This window comes from Oncorhynchus mykiss, chromosome 23 (genome assembly GCF_057628025.1).
Source record: "Oncorhynchus mykiss isolate SJ-2025 chromosome 23, ASM5762802v1, whole genome shotgun sequence".
NCBI lineage: Eukaryota > Metazoa > Chordata > Actinopteri > Salmoniformes > Salmonidae > Oncorhynchus > Oncorhynchus mykiss.
In genome coordinates this window covers 63,874,292-63,895,409 of record NC_143044.1, presented here as the reverse complement: position 1 = coordinate 63,895,409, position 21,118 = coordinate 63,874,292, and the positions used below count along the sequence as shown (strand labels likewise).

Below are 21,118 nucleotides of genomic sequence, written 5' to 3'. Positions count from 1 at the left end.
TTTTTTTTCATGCGGTGAGACTGATATACACTCCCTGATCAAAAGTATGTGGACACCTGCTCATTCCAAAATCATGGGTATTAGTATGGAGTTGGTCTCTTTGCTGCTATAACAGCCTCCACTCTTCTGGGAAGGCTTTCCACTAGATGTTGGAACATTGCTGCTATAACAGCCTCCACTCTTCTGGGAAGGCTTTCCACTAGATGTTGGGACTTGCTTCCATTCAGCCACAACAGCATTAGTGAGATTGGGCAATTAGGCCCAAAGGTGTTCGATGGGGTTGAGGTCAGGGCTCTGTGCAGGCCAGTCAAGTTCTTCCACACCGATCTCAACAAACCATTTCTGTATAGACCTCGCTTTGTGCACAGGGGCATTGTCATGCTGAAACAGGAAAGGACGTTCCCCAAACTGTTGCCACAAAGTTGGAAGCACAGAATCATCTAGAATGTCATTGTATGCTGTAGCGTTAAGATTTCACTTCACTGGAACTAAAATGGGCCTAGCCCCACCTCCTCCACCAAGTTTGACTGTTGGCACTATGCATCGGGGCAGGTGGCATTCGCCAAACCCAGATTCATCCATTGGTCTGCCAGATGGTGACGTGTGATTCACCACTCCAGAGAACGCATTTCCACTGCTCCAGAGTCCAATGGCGGCGAGTTTCACACCTCTCCAGTCGACGCTTGGCATTACACATGGTGATCTTACATTTGTGTGCCGCTGCTCTGCCATGGAAACCCATTTCATGAAGCTCCCGAACAGTTCTTGTGCTGACGTTGCTTCCAGAGGCAGTTTGGAACTCAGTAGTGAGTGTTGCAACCGAGGACAGACTATTTTTTACGCGCATCAGCGGTCCCGTTCTGTGAGCTTGTGTGGTTTCAACTTCACAATAACAGCACTTACAGTTGACCAGGGCAGCTCCAGCAGGGCACCTTGTTGGAAAGGTGGCATCCTATGACGGTGCCACGTTGAATATTACTGAGCTCTTCAGTAGGGGCCATTCTACTGCCAATGTTTGTCTATGGAGATTGCATGGCGGTGTGCTTGATTTTATACACCGGTCAGCAACGGTAGTGGCTGAAATAGCTTTTGTATCTATAGTGTACCAAGAAAACAAGATCCAGGCTCCATAGGACAATCTTAATTGCATTTCATTGCCTCCTTTTCAAACCACATTGGACGAGAAGGTCAAAGGGGAGGAAATGTTGAGATCCTCCAATAGAGAGAGGACTCACCTATATCTGTCTGTCTCGGTGTATAATGGACTAGTTTCAGTAAAGCTGTGTAATAGTGACATCTAGTGGTATAAAAAGGATATTACATATTGAAGGGGGGGCTCCCTCTAGTATTGAGTAGAACAATACATGTCAAATAACTCCCATTCAATGTTGTTATTGAAATACATCTCCAAATCATGGAACGGGCTTCGATGGAAATTAATCATGAACGTGGCACACGTTGCCGGAGGAGGAGATTAATCGATATGAGAGACGAAGGTGTTAGCCTCTGAACTCTCACCAATAACTAACCCCTCTGGACTGCTTTCCCTGTCCGGAACTTGAAGAATTAAGCATTTTTCAAACACCTGAAACAGCTTTTTCCTGCAAGGGGGCGCAAAATCCAACGGGAAGATCACGTCAGTGACTCAGCCCTCCTAGGGACGGCATGGAAGAGCCCCAGTAAGCCAGTGACTCAGCCCTCCTAGGGACGGCATGGAAGAGCACCAGTAAGCCAGTGACTCAGCCCTCCTAGGGACGGTATGGAAGAGCCCCAGTAAGCCAGTGACTCAGCCCTCCTAGGGACGGCATGGAAGAGCCCCAGTAAGCCAGTGACTCAGCCCTCCTAGGGACGGCATGGAAGAGCCCCAGTAAGCCAGTGACTCAACCCCCTCCTAGGGACGGCATGGAAGAGCCCCAGTAAGGCAGTGACTCAGCCCTCCTAGGGACGGCATGGAAGAGCACCAGTAAGCCAGTGACTCAGCCCTCCTAGGGACGGCATGGAAGAGCACCAGTAAGCCAGTGACTCAGCCCTCCTAGGGACGGCATGGAAGAGCCCCAGTAAGGCAGTGACTCGGTCCCCGTAAAAGGGTCAGAGGATCCCAGTGAAGAGAGGGGAGCCGGCCAGGCAGAGACGACATGGGGGGGTTTGTCACACCAGTTCCTTGCCGTTCACCTTCGCACCCCTGGGGCCCACTGAAGAGATGAGTCTTCAGTAAAGACTTAAAGGTTGAGACCGAGTTTGCGTCTCTGACATGGGTAGGCAGACCATTCCATAAAAATGGAGCTCTATAGGAGAAAGCCCTGCCTCCAGCTGTTTGCTTAGAAATTCTAGGGACAATTAGGAGGCCTGCGTCTTGTGACCGTAGCGTACGTGTAGGTATGTATGGCAGGACCAGATCAGAGAGATGGGTAGGAGCAAGCCCATGTAATGCTTTGTAGGTTAGCAGTAAAACCTTGAAATCAGCCCTTGCCTTGACAGGAAGCCAGTATAGGGAGGCCTATACCCATTTCCCGTGTTCGAGCAAGGAGGCCTACAAACCTGACTCAGTTACACCAGCTCTGTCAGGAGGAATGGGCCACAATTCACCCAACTTATTGTGGGAAGCTTGTGGAAGGTTACGTGAAACGTTTGACCCAAGTTAAACAATTTAAAGGCAATACTACCAAATAGTAATTGAGTGTATATAAACTTCTGACCCACTGGCAATGTGGTGAAAGAAATACAAGCTGAAATAAATAATTATCTTTACTATTATTCTGACATTTCACATTCTTAAAATATAGTGGGGATCCTAACTGACCTAAGACAGGAAATTTTTACTAGGATTAAATGTCAGGAATTGTGAAAAACTGAGTTTAAATGTATTTGGCTAAGGTGTATGTAAACGTCAGACTTCAACTGTTGGACTGTTTTTAAATGTAAATCACATTTTCATTTGACACACCCCAGTTTGGGAATACCTGCAATAAGACATACCCCAGTTTGGGAATACCTGCAATAAGACATACCCCAGTTTGGGAATAACTGCAGTAAGACATACCCCAGTTTGGGAATACCTGCAATAAGACATACCCCAGTTTGGGAATACCTGCAATAAGACACACCCCAGTTTGGGAATACCTGCAATAAGACACACCCCAGTTTGGGAATACCTGCAATAAGACACACCCCAGTTTGGGAATACCTGCAATAAGACACACCCCAGTTTGGGAATACCTGCAATAAGACATACCCCAGTTTGGGAATACCTGCAATAAGACATACCCCAGTTTGGGAATACCTGCAATAAGACACAGCACAGACAAACCCCAGTTTGGGAATACCTGCAATAAGACACAGCACAGACAAACCCCAGTTTGGGAATACCTGCAATAAGACATACCCCAGTTTGGGAATACCTGCAATAAGACACAGCACAGACATACCCCAGTTTGGGAATACCTGCAATAAGACACAGCACAGACAAACCCCAGTTTGGGAATACCTGCAATAAGACACAGCACAGACAAACCCCAGTTTGGGAATACCTGCAATAAGACACAGCACAGACATACCCCAGTTTGGGAATACCTGCAATAAGACATACCCCAGTTTGGGAATACCTGCAATAAGACACAGCACAGACATACCCCAGTTTGGGAATACCTGCAATAAGACACAGCACAGACAAACCCCAGTTTGGGAATACCTGCAATAAGACACAGCACAGACAAACCCCAGTTTGGGAATACCTACAATAAGACACAGCACGGGAATACCTGCAATAAGACATACCCCAGTTTGGGAATACCTGCAATAAGACACAGCACAGACATACCCCAGTTTGGGAAAACCTGCAATAAGACATACCCCAGTTTGGGAATACCTGCAATAAGACACAGCACAGACAAACCCCAGTTTGGGAATACCTGCAATAAGACACAGCACAGACAAACCCCAGTTTGGGAATACCTACAATAAGACACAGCACAGACATACCCCAGTTTGGGAATACCTGCAATAAGACATACCCCAGTTTGGGAATACCTGCAATAAGACACAGCACAGACAAACCCCAGTTTGGGAATACCTGCAATAAGACACAGCACATACATACCCCAGTTTGGGAATACCTGCAATAAGACATACCTCAGTTTGGGAATACCTGCAATAAGACACAGCACAGACGAACCCCAGTTTGGGAATACCTGCAATAAGACACAGCACAGACAAACCCCAGTTTGGGAATACCTGCAATAAGACACAGCACAGACATACCCCAGTTTGGGAATACCTGCAATAAGACACAGCACAGACAAACCCCAGTTTGGGAATACCTGAAATAAGACACAGCACAGACAAACCCCAGTTTGGGAATACCTGCAATAAGACACAGCACAGACATACCCCAGTTTGGGAATACCTGCAATAAGACACAGCACAGACAAACCCCAGTTTGGGAATACCTGAAATAAGACACAGCACAGACATACCCCAGTTTGGGAATACCTGCAATAAGACATACCCCAGTTTGGGAATACCTGCAATAAGACATACCCCAGTTTGGGAATACCTGCAATAAGACACACCCCAGTTTGGGAATACCTGCAATAAGACACACCCCAGTTTGGGAATACCTGCAATAAGACATACCCCAGTTTGGGAATACCTGCAATAAGACACACCCCAGTTTGGGAATACCTGCACTAAGACACACCCCAGTTTGGGAATACCTGCAATAAGACATACCCCAGTTTGGGAATACCTGCAATAAGACATACCCCAGTTTGGGAATACCTGCAATAAGACATACCCCAGTTTGGGAATACCTGCAATAAGACATACCCCAGTTTGGGAATACCTGCAATAAGACACAGCACAGACATACCCCAGTTTGGGAATACCTGCAATAAGACACAGCACAGACAAACCCCAGTTTGGGAATACCTGCAATAAGACACAGCACAGACAAACCCCAGTTTGGGAATACCTGCAATAAGACATACCCCAGTTTGGGAATACCTGCAATAAGACACAGCACAGACAAACCCCAGTTTGGGAATACCTGCAATAAGACACAGCACAGACAAACCCCAGTTTGGGAATACCTGCAATAAGACACAGCACAGACATACCCCAGTTTGGGAATACCTGCAATAAGACATACCCCAGTTTGGGAATACCTGCAATAAGACACAGCACAGACATAACCCAGTTTGGGAATACCTGCAATAAGACACAGCACAGACAAACCCCAGTTTGGGAATACCTACAATAAGACACCCCAGTTTGGGAATACCTGCAATAAGACACAGCACAGACATAACCCAGTTTGGGAATACCTGCAATAAGACACAGCACAGACAAACCCCAGTTTGGGAATACCTACAATAAGACACAGCACAGACATACCCCAGTTTGGGAATACCTGCAATAAGACATACCCCAGTTTGAGAATACCTGCAATAAGACACAGCACAGACATACCCCAGTTTGGGAATACCTGCAATAAGACATACCCCAGTCTGGGAATACCTGCAATAAGACACAGCACAGACATACCCCAGTTTGGGAATACCTGCAATAAGACACAGCACAGACATACCCCAGTTTGGGAATACCTGCAATAAGACACAGCACAGACAAACCCCTGTTTGGGAATACCTGCAATAAGACACAGCACTTACAAACCCCAGTTTGGGAATACCTGAAATAAGACACAGCACAGACAAACCCCAGTTTGGGAATACCTGCAATAAGACACAGCACAGACATACCCCAGTTTGGGAATACCTGCAATAAGACACAGCACAGACAAACCCCAGTTTGGGAATACCTGAAATAAGACACAGCACAGACAAACCCCAGTTTGGGAATACCTGCAATAAGACACAGCACAGACATACCCCAGTTTGGGAATACCTGCAATAAGACATACCCCAGTTTGGGAAAACCTGCAATAAGACACACCCCAGTTTGGGAATACCTGCAATAAGACATACCCCAGTTTGGGAATACCTGCAATAAGACACAGCACAGACATACCCCAGTTTGGGAATACCTGCAATAAGACACAGCACAGACATACCCCAGTTTGGGAATACCTGCAATAAGACACAGCACAGACATACCCCAGTTTGGGAATACCTGCAATAAGACACAGCACAGACATACCCCAGTTAGGGAATACCTGCAATAAGACACAGCATAGACATACCCCAGTTTGGGAATACCTGCAATAAGACATACCCCAGTTTGGGAATACCTGCAATAAGACACAGCACAGACATACCCCAGTTTGGGAATACCTGCAATAAGACATACCCCAGTTTGGGAATACCTGCAATAAGACACAGCACAGACATACCCCAGTTTGGGAATACCTGCAATAAGACATACCCCAGTTTGGGAATACCTGCAATAAGACACACCCCAGTTTGGGAATACCTGCAATAAGACATACCCCAGTTTGGGAATACCTGCAATAAGACACAGCACAGACATACCCCAGTTTGGGAATACCTGCAATAAGACACAGCACAGACATACCCCAGTTTGAGAATACCTGCAATAAGACACAGCACAGACATACCCCAGTTAGAGAATACCTGCAATAAGACACAGCACAGACATACCCCAGTTTGGGAATACCTGCAATAAGACATACCCCAGTTTGGGAATACCTGCAATAAGACACAGCACAGACATACCCCAGTTTGGGAATACCTGCAATAAGACACAGCACAGACATACCCCAGTTTAGGAATACCTGCAATAAGACACAGCACAGACAAACCCCAGTTTGGGAATACCTGCAATAAGACACAGCACAGACAAACCCCAGTTTGGGAATACCTACAATAAGACACAGCACAGACATACCCCAGTTTGGGAATACCTGCAATAAGACATACCCCAGTTTGGGAATACCTGCAATAAGACACAGCACAGACATACCCCAGTTTGGGAATACCTGCAATAAGACATACCCCAGTCTGGGAATACCTGCAATAAGACACAGCACAGACATACCCCAGTTTGGGAATACCTGCAATAAGACACAGCACAGACATACCCCAGTTTGGGAATACCTGCAATAAGACACAGCACAGACAAACCCCAGTTTGGGAATACCTGCAATAAGACACAGCACAGACATACCCCTGTTTGGGAATACCTGCAATAAGACACAGCACTTACAAACCCCAGTTTGGGAATACCTGAAATAAGACACAGCACAGACAAACCCCAGTTTGGGAATACCTGCAATAAGACACAGCACAGACATACCCCAGTTTGGGAATACCTGCAATAAGACACAGCACAGACAAACCCCAGTTTGGGAATACCTGAAATAAGACACAGCACAGACAAACCCCAGTTTGGGAATACCTGCAATAAGACACAGCACAGACATACCCCAGTTTGGGAATACCTGCAATAAGACATACCCCAGTTTGGGAAAACCTGCAATAAGACACACCCCAGTTTGGGAATACCTGCAATAAGACATACCCCAGTTTGGGAATACCTGCAATAAGACACAGCACAGACATACCCCAGTTTGGGAATACCTGCAATAAGACACAGCACAGACATACCCCAGTTTGGGAACACCTGCAATAAGACACAGCACAGACATACCCCAGCTTGGGAATACCTGCAATAAGACACAGCACAGACATACCCCAGTTAGGGAATACCTGCAATAAGACACAGCATAGACATACCCCAGTTTGGGAATACCTGCAATAAGACATACCCCAGTTTGGGAATACCTGCAATAAGACACAGCACAGACATACCCCAGTTTGGGAATACCTGCAATAAGACATACCCCAGTTTGGGAATACCTGCAATAAGACACACCCCAGTTTGGGAATACCTGCAATAAGACATACCCCAGTTTGGGAATACCTGCAATAAGACACAGCACAGACATACCCCAGTTTGGGAATACCTGCAATAAGACACAGCACAGACATACCCCAGTTTGGGAATACCTGCAATAAGACACAGCACAGACATACCCCAGTTAGAGAATACCTGCAATAAGACACAGCACAGACATACCCCAGTTTGGGAATACCTGCAATAAGACATACCCCAGTTTGGGAATACCTGCAATAAGACACAGCACAGACATACCCCAGTTTGGGAATACCTGCAATAAGACATACCCCAGTCTGGGAATACCTGCAATAAGACACAGCACAGACATACCCCAGTTCGGGAATACCTGCAATAAGACACAGCACAGACATACCCCAGTTTGGGAATACCTGCACTAAGACACAGCACAGACAATCCCCAGTTTGGGAATACCTGCAATAAGACACAGCACATACATACCCCAGTTTGGGAATACCTGCAATAAGACATACCTCAGTTTGGGAATACCTGCAATAAGACACACCCCAGTTTGGGAATACCTGCAATAAGACACAGCACAGACAAACCCCAGTTTGGGAATACCTGCAATAAGACACAGCACAGACAAACCCCAGTTTGGGAATACCTGCAATAAGACACAGCACAGACATACCCCTGTTTTGGGAATACCTGCAATAAGACACAGCACTTACAAACCCCAGTTTGGGAATACCTGAAATAAGACACAGCACAGACAAACCCCAGTTTGGGAATACCTGCAATAAGACACAGCACAGACATACCCCAGTTTGGGAATACCTGCAATAAGACACAGCACAGACAAACCCCAGTTTGGGAATACCTGAAATAAGACACAGCACAGACAAACCCCAGTTTGGGAATACCTGCAATAAGACACAGCACAGACATACCCCAGTTTGGGAATACCTGCAATAAGACATACCCCAGTTTGGGAATACCTGCAATAAGACACACCCCAGTTTGGGAATACCTGCAATAAGACATACCCCAGTTTGGGAGTACCTGCAATAAGACACAGCACAGACATACCCCAGTTTGGGAATACCTGCAATAAGACACAGCACAGACATACCCCAGTTAGGGAATACCTGCAATAAGACACAGCACAGACATACCCCAGTTTGGGAATACCTGCAATAAGACATACCCCAGTTTGGGAATACCTGCAATAAGACACAGCACAGACATACCCCAGTTTGGGAATACCTGCAATAAGACATACCCCAGTTTGGGAATACCTGCAATAAGACACAGCACAGACAAACCCCAGTTTGGGAATACCTGCAATAAGACACAGCACAGACATACCCCAGTTTGGGAATACCTGCAATAAGACACAGCACAGACATACCCCAGTTAGGGAATACCTGCAATAAGACACAGCACTGACATACCCCAGTTTGGGAATACCTGCAATAAGACATACCCCAGTTTGGGAATACCTGCAATAAGACATACCCCAGTTTGGGAATACTGCAATAAGACATACCCCAGTTTGGGAATACCTGCAATAAGACATACCCCAGTTTGGGAATACCTGCAATAAGACACAGCACAGACAAACCCCAGTTTGGGAATACCTACAATAAGACACAGCACAGACAAACCCCAGTTTGGGAATACCTACAATAAGACACAGCACAGACACACCCCAGTTTGGGAATACCTGCAATAAGACACAGCACAGACAAACCCCAGTTTGGGAATACCTGCAATAAGACATACCCCAGTTTGGGAATACCTGCAATAAGACACACCCCAGTTTGGGAATACCTGCAATAAGACATACCCCAGTTTGGGAATACCTGCAATAAGACATACCCCAGTTTGGGAATACCTGCAATAAGACACAGCACAGACATACCCCAGTTTGGGAATACCTGTAATAAGACACAGCACAGACACACCCCAGTTTGGGAATACCTGCAATAAGACACAGCACAGACATACCCCAGTTTGGGAATACCTGCAATAAGACACACCCCAGTTTGGGAATACCTGCAATAAGACACAGCACAGACATACCCCAGTTTGGGAATACCTGCAATAAGACATACCCCAGTTTGGGAATACCTGCAATAAGACATACCCCAGTTTGGGAATACCTGCAATAAGACATACCCCAGTTTGGGAATACCTGCAATAAGACATACCCCAGTTTGGGAATACCTGCAATAAGACATACCCCAGTTTGGGAATACCTGCAATAAGACACACCCCAGTTTGGGAATACCTGCAATAAGACATACCCCAGTTAGGGAATACCTGCAATAAGACACAGCACAGACATACCCCAGTTTGGGAATACCTGCAATAAGACACACCCCAGTTTGGGAATACCTGCAATAAGACATACCCCAGTTTGGGAATACCTGCAATAAGACACAGCACAGACATACTTTGATGAATCCATTTTAATGGAAAATGTAAAACCCCTTTGAACTTCAATGTACAAAGCATATAACACTTGCACTTTTAAAATTACAAATTGAAGCAAGCCATGTTTTAAAAAATACATCAGTGAATATGTATATATTTACACAATTGTTTTCGTTTAAACTTCAAAATTTGAATAAATTATTTTTTGTGTGTAAATGTCTCCATTTTACAGTGAATACTTCTCAATAAAATGCTGAAGTGTATTATTCATGTAGTCTTTTTTTTACATAATACAACTGTACACGGTTTCATACAATAGAATAGTTTGGCAGTTTGTTTTTAAAAGATATGGCATGAGGACGAATTCAGCAGCGACTCCCAGAGTTCTCGGCGACAGCTGAAGTCTGTTTCCTCTCACAGTAACTGTCTCAATGTAGGAAACGGCATCCGTCTCACAACTCATCATTTAGCAAACTGTACAAGTCACATTTACATTTGATCTAGAACATCATCGCATTTACAACTCCTATAAAATAAATACATAATTTTCACAGAAACAATATACAACAGTTTGAAAGAAAGAAATGAACTAAACAAACAAAAGGAAAACAGGAACAAACAGAGAACAGAAGGTTCCAGAACAGCAGTCCAGATTGGTTCTACTGAACTCAGTTCTCCTGATGCTGGGTGGTGATGCTGCTGTGGTTAGTATCCTGATGCTGGGTGGCGATGCTGCTGTGGTCAGTATCCTGATGCTGGGTGGTGATGCTGCTGTGGTTAGTATCCTGATGCTGGGTAGTGATGCTGCTATGGTCAGTATCCTGATGCTGTGGTCAGTATCCTGATGCTGGGTGGTGATGCTGCTGTGGTCAGTATCCTGATGCTGGGTAGTGATGCAGCTATGGTAAGTATCCTGATGCTGGGCAGTGATGCTGCTATGGTCAGTATCCTGATGCTGTGGTAGCGATGCTGCTGTGGTCAGTATCCTGATGCTGGGTAGTGATGCTGGTCAGTAACATGTAGTGTGTTCTGCTGTTGTGGTTAGTGTCAGTGTGTATATATCTGTTCCAGGCTGAAGGAAGATGTCTCAGAGAAGGAGGCGCCAGAGAGGGAGGAGCCAGAGAGGGAGGAGCCAGAGAGGGAGGAGCCACAGAGGCAGGCGCCAGGGGGACTACGGGTCAGGAGTTCTCTTCCTCCTCCTGGCTGTACCTCCTCAGCGACGTCAATGCATCCTTCACAGAGTGGAACAAGATGTTCTTTACCTGGGGAGAGGACAGAGAGAAGAGGTTAAACAGGAGGGAGAGACAGAGAGGAGAGGTTAAACAGGAGGGAGAGACAGAGAGGAGAGGTTAAACAGGAGGGAGAGACAGAGAGAGAGATGGAGAGAGGGCGAGGACAGAGAGGAGAGGTTAAACAGGAGGGAGAGGTTAAACAGGAGGGGGAGGTTAAACAGGAGGGAGAGATAGAGAGAGAGAGACGGAGAGGACAGAGAGGAGAGGTTAAACAGGAGGGAGAGATAGAGAGAGAGAGAGGGCGAGGACAGAGAGGAGAGGTTAAACAGGAGGGAGAGATAGACATGGAGAGAGGGCGAGGACAGAGGAGAGGTTAAACAGGAGGGAGAGACAGAGAGGAGAGGTTAAACAGGAGGGAGAGGTAGAGAGAGAGAGGGCGAGGACAGAGGAGAGGTTAAACAGGAGGGAGAGAGAGAGATGGAGAGAGGGCGAGGACAGAGGAGAGGTTAAACAGGAGAGAGAGAGAGAGGAGAGGTTAAACAGGAGAGAGGGGACAGAGAGAGAGGGAGACGGAGAGAGAGGGAGATGGAGAGAGAGGGAGACGGAGAGAGATATACTTTAAAACATATATGTACACCTTTATTGGCCCAATGGTTAAATAAATAAAGTTGCACTTTGCAGAAATTGCTCCTCCATTTCCTGGTTGCTAAAACTAAGTTTGTCTAATTTCAGTTTGAGACAAAATAAGATACAATTCTCAACACCGCTGTGAAATATCTTTTCCATAACCAAGAATATTGGTTAACACTTTACTGGACACCCAGCGTCATGTTATATATCTCATATATATATACCCTGTACCCCTGTCCTGGTCCCCTGTACCCCTGTCCTGGTGCCCTGTACCCCTGTCCTGGTCCCCTGTACCCCTGTCCTGGTGCCCTGTACCCCTGTCCTGGTGCCCTGTACCCCTGTCCTGGTCCCCTGTACCCCTGTCCTGGTCCCTTGTCCTGGTCCCCTGTACCCCTGTCCTGGTCCCCTGTACCCCTGTCCTGGTCCCTTGTCCTGGTCCCCTGTACCCCTGTCCTGGTCCCTTGTCCTGGTCCCCTGTACCCCTGTCCTGGTCCCCTGTACCCCTGTCCTGGTCCCCTGTACCCCTGTCCTGGTCCCCTGTACCCCTGTCCTGGTCCCCTGTACCCCTGTCCTGGTCCCTTGTCCTGGTCCCCTGTACCCCTGTCCTGGTCCCTTGTCCTGGTCCCCTGTCCCCCTGTCCTGGTCCCCTGTCCTAGTCCCCTGTACCCCTGTCCTGGTCCCCTGTACCCCTGTCCTGGTCCCCTGTACCCCTGTCCTGGTCCCCTGTACCCCTGTCCTGGTCCCCTGTACCCCTGTCCTGGTCCCCTGTACCCCTGTCCTGGTCCCTTGTCCTGGTCCCCTGTACCCCTGTCCTGGTCCCCTGTACCCCTGTCCTGGTCCCCTGTACCCCTGTCCTGGTCCCCTGTCCTGGTCCCCTGTACCCCTGTCCTGGTCCCCTGTACCCCTGTCCTGGTCCCCTGTACCCTTGTCCTGGTCCCCTGTACCCTTGTCCTGGTCCCCTGTACCCCTGTCCTGGTCCCCTGTACCCCTGTCCTGGTCCCCTGTACCCCTGTCCTGGTCCACTGTACATAGAACCCCTGACACCCCACACCTCTACAAAGTTCACATTTACAAGCCACCAATACAGAATGAAGGGATGGGTCTCTGATGAACTGGCTGAAATCAGAAGGAAACGGAAAGCAGTGTGGGCTAAAGCAAGACGGTCTAATTCAGCTGATGATCGGATGTCTTTTAACACCGCCTTCTGAATCAGGGTGTGACTATGACCTGAAATCAGAATACTACCTTCTGAATCAGGGTGTGACTATGATCTGAAATCAGAATACTGTCTTCTGAATCAGGGTGTGACTATGACCTGAAATCAGAATACTACCTTCTGAATCAGGGTGTGACTATGACCTGAAATCAGAATACTGCCTTCTGAATCAGGGTGTGACTATGACCAGAAATCAGAATACTGCCTTCTGAATCAGGGTGTGACTATGACCTGAAATCAGAATACTGCCTTCTGAATCAGGATGTGACTATGACCTGAAATCAGAATACTGCCTTCTGAATCAGGATGTGACTATGACCTGAAATCAGACTGTCTTCTGAATCAGGATGTGACTATGACCTGAAATCAGAATACTGCCTTCTGAATCAGGGTGTGACTATGACCAGAACCATACTGCCTTGGTGTTTGACACTGGGGACCAGTCTGTCTTGGTGTTTGACACTGTGGACCATACCGTCTTGGTGTTTAACACTGTGGACCAGACCGTCTTGGTGTTTGACACTGTGGACCATACCGTCTTGGTGTTTGACACTGTGGACCAGGCCGTCTTGGTGTTTGTCACTGTGGACCATACCGTCTTGGTGTTTAACACTGTGGACCAGACTGTCTTGGTGTTTGACACTGTGGACCAGACCGTCTTGGTGTTTGACACTGGGGACCATACCGTCTTGGTGTTTGACACTGTGGACCAGACCGTCTTGGTGTTTAACACTGTGGACCAGACCGTCTTGGTGTTTGACACTGTGGACCAGACCGTCTTGGTGTTTAACACTGTGGACCAGACCGTCTTGGTGTTTGACACTGTGGACCAGACCGTCTTGGTGTTTGACACTGTGGACCAGACCGTCTTGGTGTTTGACACTGTGGACCAGACCGTCTTGGTGTTTGACACTGGGGACCAGATCGTCTTGGTGTTTGACACTGGGGACCATACCGTCTTGGTGTTTGACACTGTGGACCAGACCGTCTTGGTGTTTGACACTGTGGACCATACCGTCTTGGTGTTTGACACTGTGGACCAGACCGTCTTGGTGTTTGACACTGTGGACCATACCATCTTGGTGTAGAGATTGAACTGTATTTGGGATTACTGGTCATGCTCTGGAGTGGTTTGTGAACTACTTGTCAAATAGAACCCAGTGTGTTAAGGCAGATGGTTCGGACACCGTTGAGTTGTGCTCGGTGTGCCTCAAGGATCCATTTTAGGTCCCCTGTTAATTATCTGTATCAACAACATTGTGAGCCATATTGAGACAGCTGATGTTCATTTTCATGTGGATGACACTGTTCTCCAGTCAGGTGACAGCAGTTTAACACTGTTCTCCAGTCAGGTGACAGCAGTTTAACACTGTTCTCCAGTCAGGTGACATCAGTTTAACTCTGTTCTCCAGTCAGGTGGCAGCAGTTTAACACTGTTCTCCAGTCAGGTGACAGCAGTTTAACACTGTTCTCCAGTCAGGTGACAGCAGTTTAACACTGTTCTCTAGTCAGGTGCAGTTTAACACTGTTCTCTAGTCAGGTGCAGTTTAACACTGTTCTCTAGTCAGGTGCAGTTTAACACTGTTCTCTAGTCAGGTGCAGTTTAACACTGTTCTCTAGTCAGGTGACAGCAGTTTAACACTGTTCTCCAGTCAGGTGACAGCAGTTTAACACTGTTCTCCAGTCAGGTGACAGCAGTTTAACACTGTTCTCCAGTCAGGTGACAGCAGTTTAACACTGTTCTCCAGTCAGGTGACAGCAGTTTAACACTGTTCTCCAGTCAGGTGACAGCAGTTTAACTCTGTTCTCCAGTCAGGTGGCAGCAGTTTAACACTGTTCTCCAGTCAGGTGACAGCAGTTTAACACTGTTCTCTAGTCAGGTGACAGCAGTTTAACACTGTTCTCCAGTCAGGTGACAGCAATTTAACACTGTTCTCCAGTCAGGTGGCAGCAGTTTAACACTGTTCTCTAGTCAGGTAACAGCAGTTTAACACTGTTCTCTAGTCAGGTGACAGCAGTTTAACACTGTTCTCCAGTCAGGTGACAGCAGTTTAACTCTGTTCTCCAGTCAGGTGACAGCAGTTTAACACTGTTCTCTAGTCAGGTGACAGCAGTTTAACACTGTTCTCTAGTCAGGTGACAGCAGTTTAACACTGTTCTCCAGTCAGGTGACAGCAGTTTAACACTGTTCTCCAGTCAGGTGACAGCAGTTTAACACTGTTCTCTAGTCAGGTGACAGGAGTTTAACACTGTTCTCTAGTCAGGTGATAGCAGTTTAACACTGTTCTCCAGTCAGGTGACAGCAGTTTAACACTGTCTCCAGTCAGGTGACAGCAGTTTAACACTGTTCTCTAGTCAGGTGACAGCAGTTTAACTCTGTTCTCCAGTCAGGTGACAGCAGTTTAACACTGTTCTCCAATCAGGTGACAGCAGTTTAACACTGTTCTCCAGTCAGGTGACAGCAGTTTAACACTGTTCTCTAGTCAGGTGACAGCAGTTTAACACTGTTCTCTAGTCAGGTGACAGCAGTTTAACTCTGTTCTCCAGTCAGGTGACAGCAGTTTAACACTGTTCTCCAGTCAGGTGCAGTTTAACACTGTTCTCCAGTCAGGTGACAGCAGTTTAACTCTGTTCTCCAGTCAGGTGACAGCAGTTTAACACTGTTCTCCAGTCAGGTGACAGCAGTTTAACACTGTTCTCCAGTCAGGTGACAGCAGTTTAACACTGTTCTCTAGTCAGGTGACAGCAGTTTAACACTGTTCTCTAGTCAGGTGACAGCAGTTTAACTCTGTTCTCCAGTCAGGTGACAGCAGTTTAACACTGTTCTCCAGTCAGGTGACAGCAGTTTAACACTGTTCTCCAGTCAGGTGCAGTTTAACACTGTTCTCCAGTCAGGTGACAGCAGTTTAACACTGTTCTCTAGTCAGGTGACAGCAGTTTAACACTGTTCTTTAGTCAGGTGACAGCAGTTTAACACTGTTCTCCAGTCAGGTGCAGTTTAACACTGTTCTCTAGTCAGGTGACAGCAGTTTAACACTGTTCTCTAGTCAGATGACAGCAGTTTAACACTGTTCTCCAGTCAGGTGACAGCAGTTTAACACTGTTCTCCAGTCAGGTGACAGCAGTTTAACACTGTTCTCCAGTCAGGTGACAGCAGTTTAACACTGTTCTCTAGTCGGGTGACAGCAGTTTAACACTGTTCTCCAGTCGGGTGACAGCAGTTTAACGCTGTTCTCCAGTCGGGTGACAGCAGTTTAACACTGTTCTCCAGTCAGGTGACAGCAGTTAAACACTGTTCTCCAGTCAGGTGACAGCAGTTTAACACTGTTCTCCAGTCAGGTGACAGCAGTTTAACACTGTTCTCCAGTCAGGTGCAGTTTAACACTGTTCTCTAGTCAGGTGCAGTTTAACACTGTTCTCTAGTCAGGTGACAGCAGTTTAACACTGTTCTCTAGTCATGTGACAGCAGTTTAACACTGTTCTCTAGTCAGGTGACAGCAGTTTAACACTGTTCTCTAGTCAGGTGACAGCAGTTTAACACTGTTCTCTAGTCAGGTGACAGCAGTTTAACACTGTTCTCCAGTCAGGTGACAGCAGTTTAACACTGTTCTCCAGTCAGGTGACAGCAGTTTAACACTGTTCTCTAGTCAGGTGACAGCAGTTTAACACTGTTCTCTAGTCAGGTGACAGCAGTTTAACTCTGTTCTCCAGTCAGGTGACAGCAGTTTAACACTGTTCTCCAGTCAGGTGACAGCAGTTTAACACTGTTCTCCAGTCAGGTGCAGTTTAACACTGTTCTCCAGTCAGGTGACAGCAGTTTAACACTGTTCTCTAGTCAGGTGACAGCAGTTTAACACTGTTCTTTAGTCAGGTGACAGCAGTTTAACACTGTTCTCTAGTCAGGTGACAGCAGTTTAACTCTGTTCTCCAGTCAGGTGACAGCAGTTTAACACTGTTCTCCAGTCAGGTGACAGCAGTTTAACACTGTTCTCCAGTCAGGTGACAGCAGTTTAACACTGTTCTCCAGTCAGGTGCAGTTTAACACTGTTCTCCAGTCAGGTGACAGCAGTTTAACTCTGTTCTCCAGTCAGGTGACAGCAGTTTAACACTGTTCTCCAGTCAGGTGACAGCAGTTTAACACTGTTCTCCAGTCAGGTGACAGCAGTTTAACACTGTTCTCTAGTCAGGTGACAGCAGTTTAACACTGTTCTCTAGTCAGGTGACAGCAGTTTAACTCTGTTCTCCAGTCAGGTGACAGCAGTTTAACACTGTTCTCCAGTCAGGTGACAGCAGTTTAACACTGTTCTCCAGTCAGGTGCAGTTTAACACTGTTCTCCAGTCAGGTGACAGCAGTTTAACACTGTTCTCTAGTCAGGTGACAGCAGTTTAACACTGTTCTTTAGTCAGGTGACAGCAGTTTAACACTGTTCTCCAGTCAGGTGCAGTTTAACACTGTTCTCTAGTCAGGTGACAGCAGTTTAACACTGTTCTCTAGTCAGATGACAGCAGTTTAACACTGTTCTCCAGTCAGGTGACAGCAGTTTAACACTGTTCTCCAGTCAGGTGACAGCAGTTTAACACTGTTCTCCAGTCAGGTGACAGCAGTTTAACACTGTTCTCTAGTCGGGTGACAGCAGTTTAACACTGTTCTCCAGTCGGGTGACAGCAGTTTAACGCTGTTCTCCAGTCGGGTGACAGCAGTTTAACACTGTTCTCCAGTCAGGTGACAGCAGTTAAACACTGTTCTCCAGTCAGGTGACAGCAGTTTAACACTGTTCTCCAGTCAGGTGACAGCAGTTTAACACTGTTCTCCAGTCAGGTGCAGTTTAACACTGTTCTCTAGTCAGGTGCAGTTTAACACTGTTCTCTAGTCAGGTGACAGCAGTTTAACACTGTTCTCTAGTCATGTGACAGCAGTTTAACACTGTTCTCTAGTCAGGTGACAGCAGTTTAACACTGTTCTCTAGTCAGGTGACAGCAGTTTAACACTGTTCTCTAGTCAGGTGACAGCAGTTTAACACTGTTCTCCAGTCAGGTGACAGCAGTTTAACACTGTTCTCCAGTCAGGTGACAGCAGTTTAACACTGTTCTCTAGTCAGGTGACAGCAGTTTAACACTGTTCTCTAGTCAGGTGACAGCAGTTTAACTCTGTTCTCCAGTCAGGTGACAGCAGTTTAACACTGTTCTCCAGTCAGGTGACAGCAGTTTAACACTGTTCTCCAGTCAGGTGCAGTTTAACACTGTTCTCCAGTCAGGTGACAGCAGTTTAACACTGTTCTCTAGTCAGGTGACAGCAGTTTAACACTGTTCTTTAGTCAGGTGACAGCAGTTTAACACTGTTCTCTAGTCAGGTGACAGCAGTTTAACTCTGTTCTCCAGTCAGGTGACAGCAGTTTAACACTGTTCTCCAGTCAGGTGACAGCAGTTTAACACTGTTCTCCAGTCAGGTGACAGCAGTTTAACGCTGTTCTCTAGTCGGGTGACAGCAGTTTAACGCTGTTCTCCAGTCGGGTGACAGCAGTTTAACACTGTTCTCCAGTCAGGTGACAGCAGTTAAACACTGTTCTCCAGTCAGGTGACAGCAGTTTAACACTGTTCTCCAGTCAGGTGACAGCAGTTTAACACTGTTCTCCAGTCAGGTGCAGTTTAACACTGTTCTCTAGTCAGGTGCAGTTTAACACTGTTCTCTAGTCAGGTGACAGCAGTTTAACACTGTTCTCTAGTCAGGTGACAGCAGTTTAACACTGTTCTCTAGTCAGGTGACAGCAGTTTAACACTGTTCTCTAGTCAGGTGACAGCAGTTTAACACTGTTCTCTAGTCAGGTGACAGCAGTTTAACACTGTTCTCCAGTCAGGTGACAGCAGTTTAACACTGTTCTCCAGTCAGGTGACAGCAGTTTAACACTGTTCTCTAGTCAGGTGACAGCAGTTTAACACTGTTCTCTAGTCAGGTGACAGCAGTTTAACTCTGTTCTCCAGTCAGGTGACAGCAGTTTAACACTGTTCTCCAGTCAGGTGACAGCAGTTTAACACTGTTCTCCAGTCAGGTGCAGTTTAACACTGTTCTCCAGTCAGGTGACAGCAGTTTAACACTGTTCTCTAGTCAGGTGACAGCAGTTTAACACTGTTCTTTAGTCAGGTGACAGCAGTTTAACACTGTTCTCCAGTCAGGTGCAGTTTAACACTGTTCTCTAGTCAGGTGACAGCAGTTTAACACTGTTCTCTAGTCAGGTGACAGCAGTTTAACACTGTTCTCCAGTCAGGTGCAGTTTAACACTGTTCTCCAGTCAGGTGACAGCAGTTTAACACTGTTCTCCAGTCAGGTGACAGCAGTTTAACACTGTTCTCTAGTCGGGTGACAGCAGTTTAACACTGTTCTCCAGTCGGGTGACAGCAGTTTAACGCTGTTCTCCAGTCGGGTGACAGCAGTTTAACACTGTTCTCCAGTCAGGTGACAGCAGTTAAACACTGTTCTCCAGTCAGGTGACAGCAGTTTAACACTGTTCTCCAGTCAGGTGCAGTTTAACACTGTTCTCTAGTCAGGTGCAGTTTAACACTGTTCTCTAGTCAGGTGACAGCAGTTTAACACTGTTCTCTAGTCAGGTGACAGCAGTTTAACACTGTTCTCTAGTCAGGTGACAGCAGTTTAACACTGTTCTCTAGTCAGGTGACAGCAGTTTAACACTGTTCTCTAGTCAGGTGACAGCAGTTTAACACTGTTCTCCAGTCAGGTGACAGCAGTTTAACACTGTTCTCCAGTCAGGTGACAGCAGTTTAACACTGTTCTCCAGTCAGGTGACAGCAGTTTAACACTGTTCTCCAGTCAGGTGACAGCAGTTTAACACTGTTCTCCAGTCAGGTGACAGCAGTTTAACTCTGTTCTCTAGTCAGGTGACAGCAGTTTAACACTGTTCTCCAGTCAGGTGACAGCAATTTAACACTGTTCTCCAGTCAGGTGACAGCAGTTTAACACTGTTCTCTAGTCAGGTAACAGCAGTTTAACACTGTTCTCTAGTCAGGTGACAGCAGTTTAACACTGTTCTCCAGTCAGGTGACAGCAGTTTAACACTGTTCTCCAGTCAGGTGGCAGCAGTTTAACACTGTTCTCTAGTCAGGTGACAGCAGTTTAACACTGTTCTCCAGTCAGGTGACAGCAGTTTAACACTGTTCTCCAGTCAGGTGACAGCAGTTTAACACTGTTCTCCAGTCAGGTGACAGCAGTTTAACACTGTTCTCCAGTCAGGTGACAGCAGTTTAACACTGTTCTCCAGTCAGGTGACAGCAGTTAAACACTGTTCTCCAGTCAGGTGACAGCAGTTTAACACTGTTCTCCAGTCAGGTGACAGCAGTTTAACACTGTTCTCCAGTCAGGTGACAGCAGTTTAACACTGTTCTCTAGTCAGGTGACAGCAGTTTAACACTGTTCTCCAGTCAGGTGACAGCAGTTTAACACTGTTCTCCAGTCAGGTGACAGCAGTTTAACACTGTTCTCCAGTCAGGTGACAGCAGTTTAACACTGTTCTCTAGTCAGGTGACAGCAGTTTAACACTGTTCTCTAGTCAGGTGACAGCAGTTTGACTTTGGCTTTTGAAAAAGCTCAAACAGCTTTTACCATCCATCAACAGAATCTGAAGCTCGTTCTGAATGCCTGGTATTTACCAATACTAAACCCTCTGATAACCATGTCATTAGTACCGTGGCTAAATGCATGGTATTTACCAATACTAAACACTCTGATAACCATGTCATTAGTACCGTGGCTAAATGC

General features: G+C 46.6%; 1 protein-coding gene across 9 annotated transcripts in view; it reads right to left on the bottom strand.

The window, feature by feature from the left end:
* Positions 1–10,292: 10,292 nt before the first annotated feature.
* The window catches only part of jmjd1cb (jumonji domain containing 1Cb), a 242,200-nt gene continuing 231,374 nt past the window's right edge, over positions 10,293–21,118 (bottom strand). For all 9 annotated transcript variants that reach the window (XM_090217898.1, XM_090217894.1, XM_090217895.1 and 6 more), the window contains one exon: positions 10,293–11,534. In XM_090217898.1, coding sequence (XP_090074024.1) covers positions 11,451–11,534 — 84 coding nt within the window. In that variant the 3' untranslated portion in view covers positions 10,293–11,450. The remainder of the gene's footprint in view (positions 11,535–21,118) is intronic.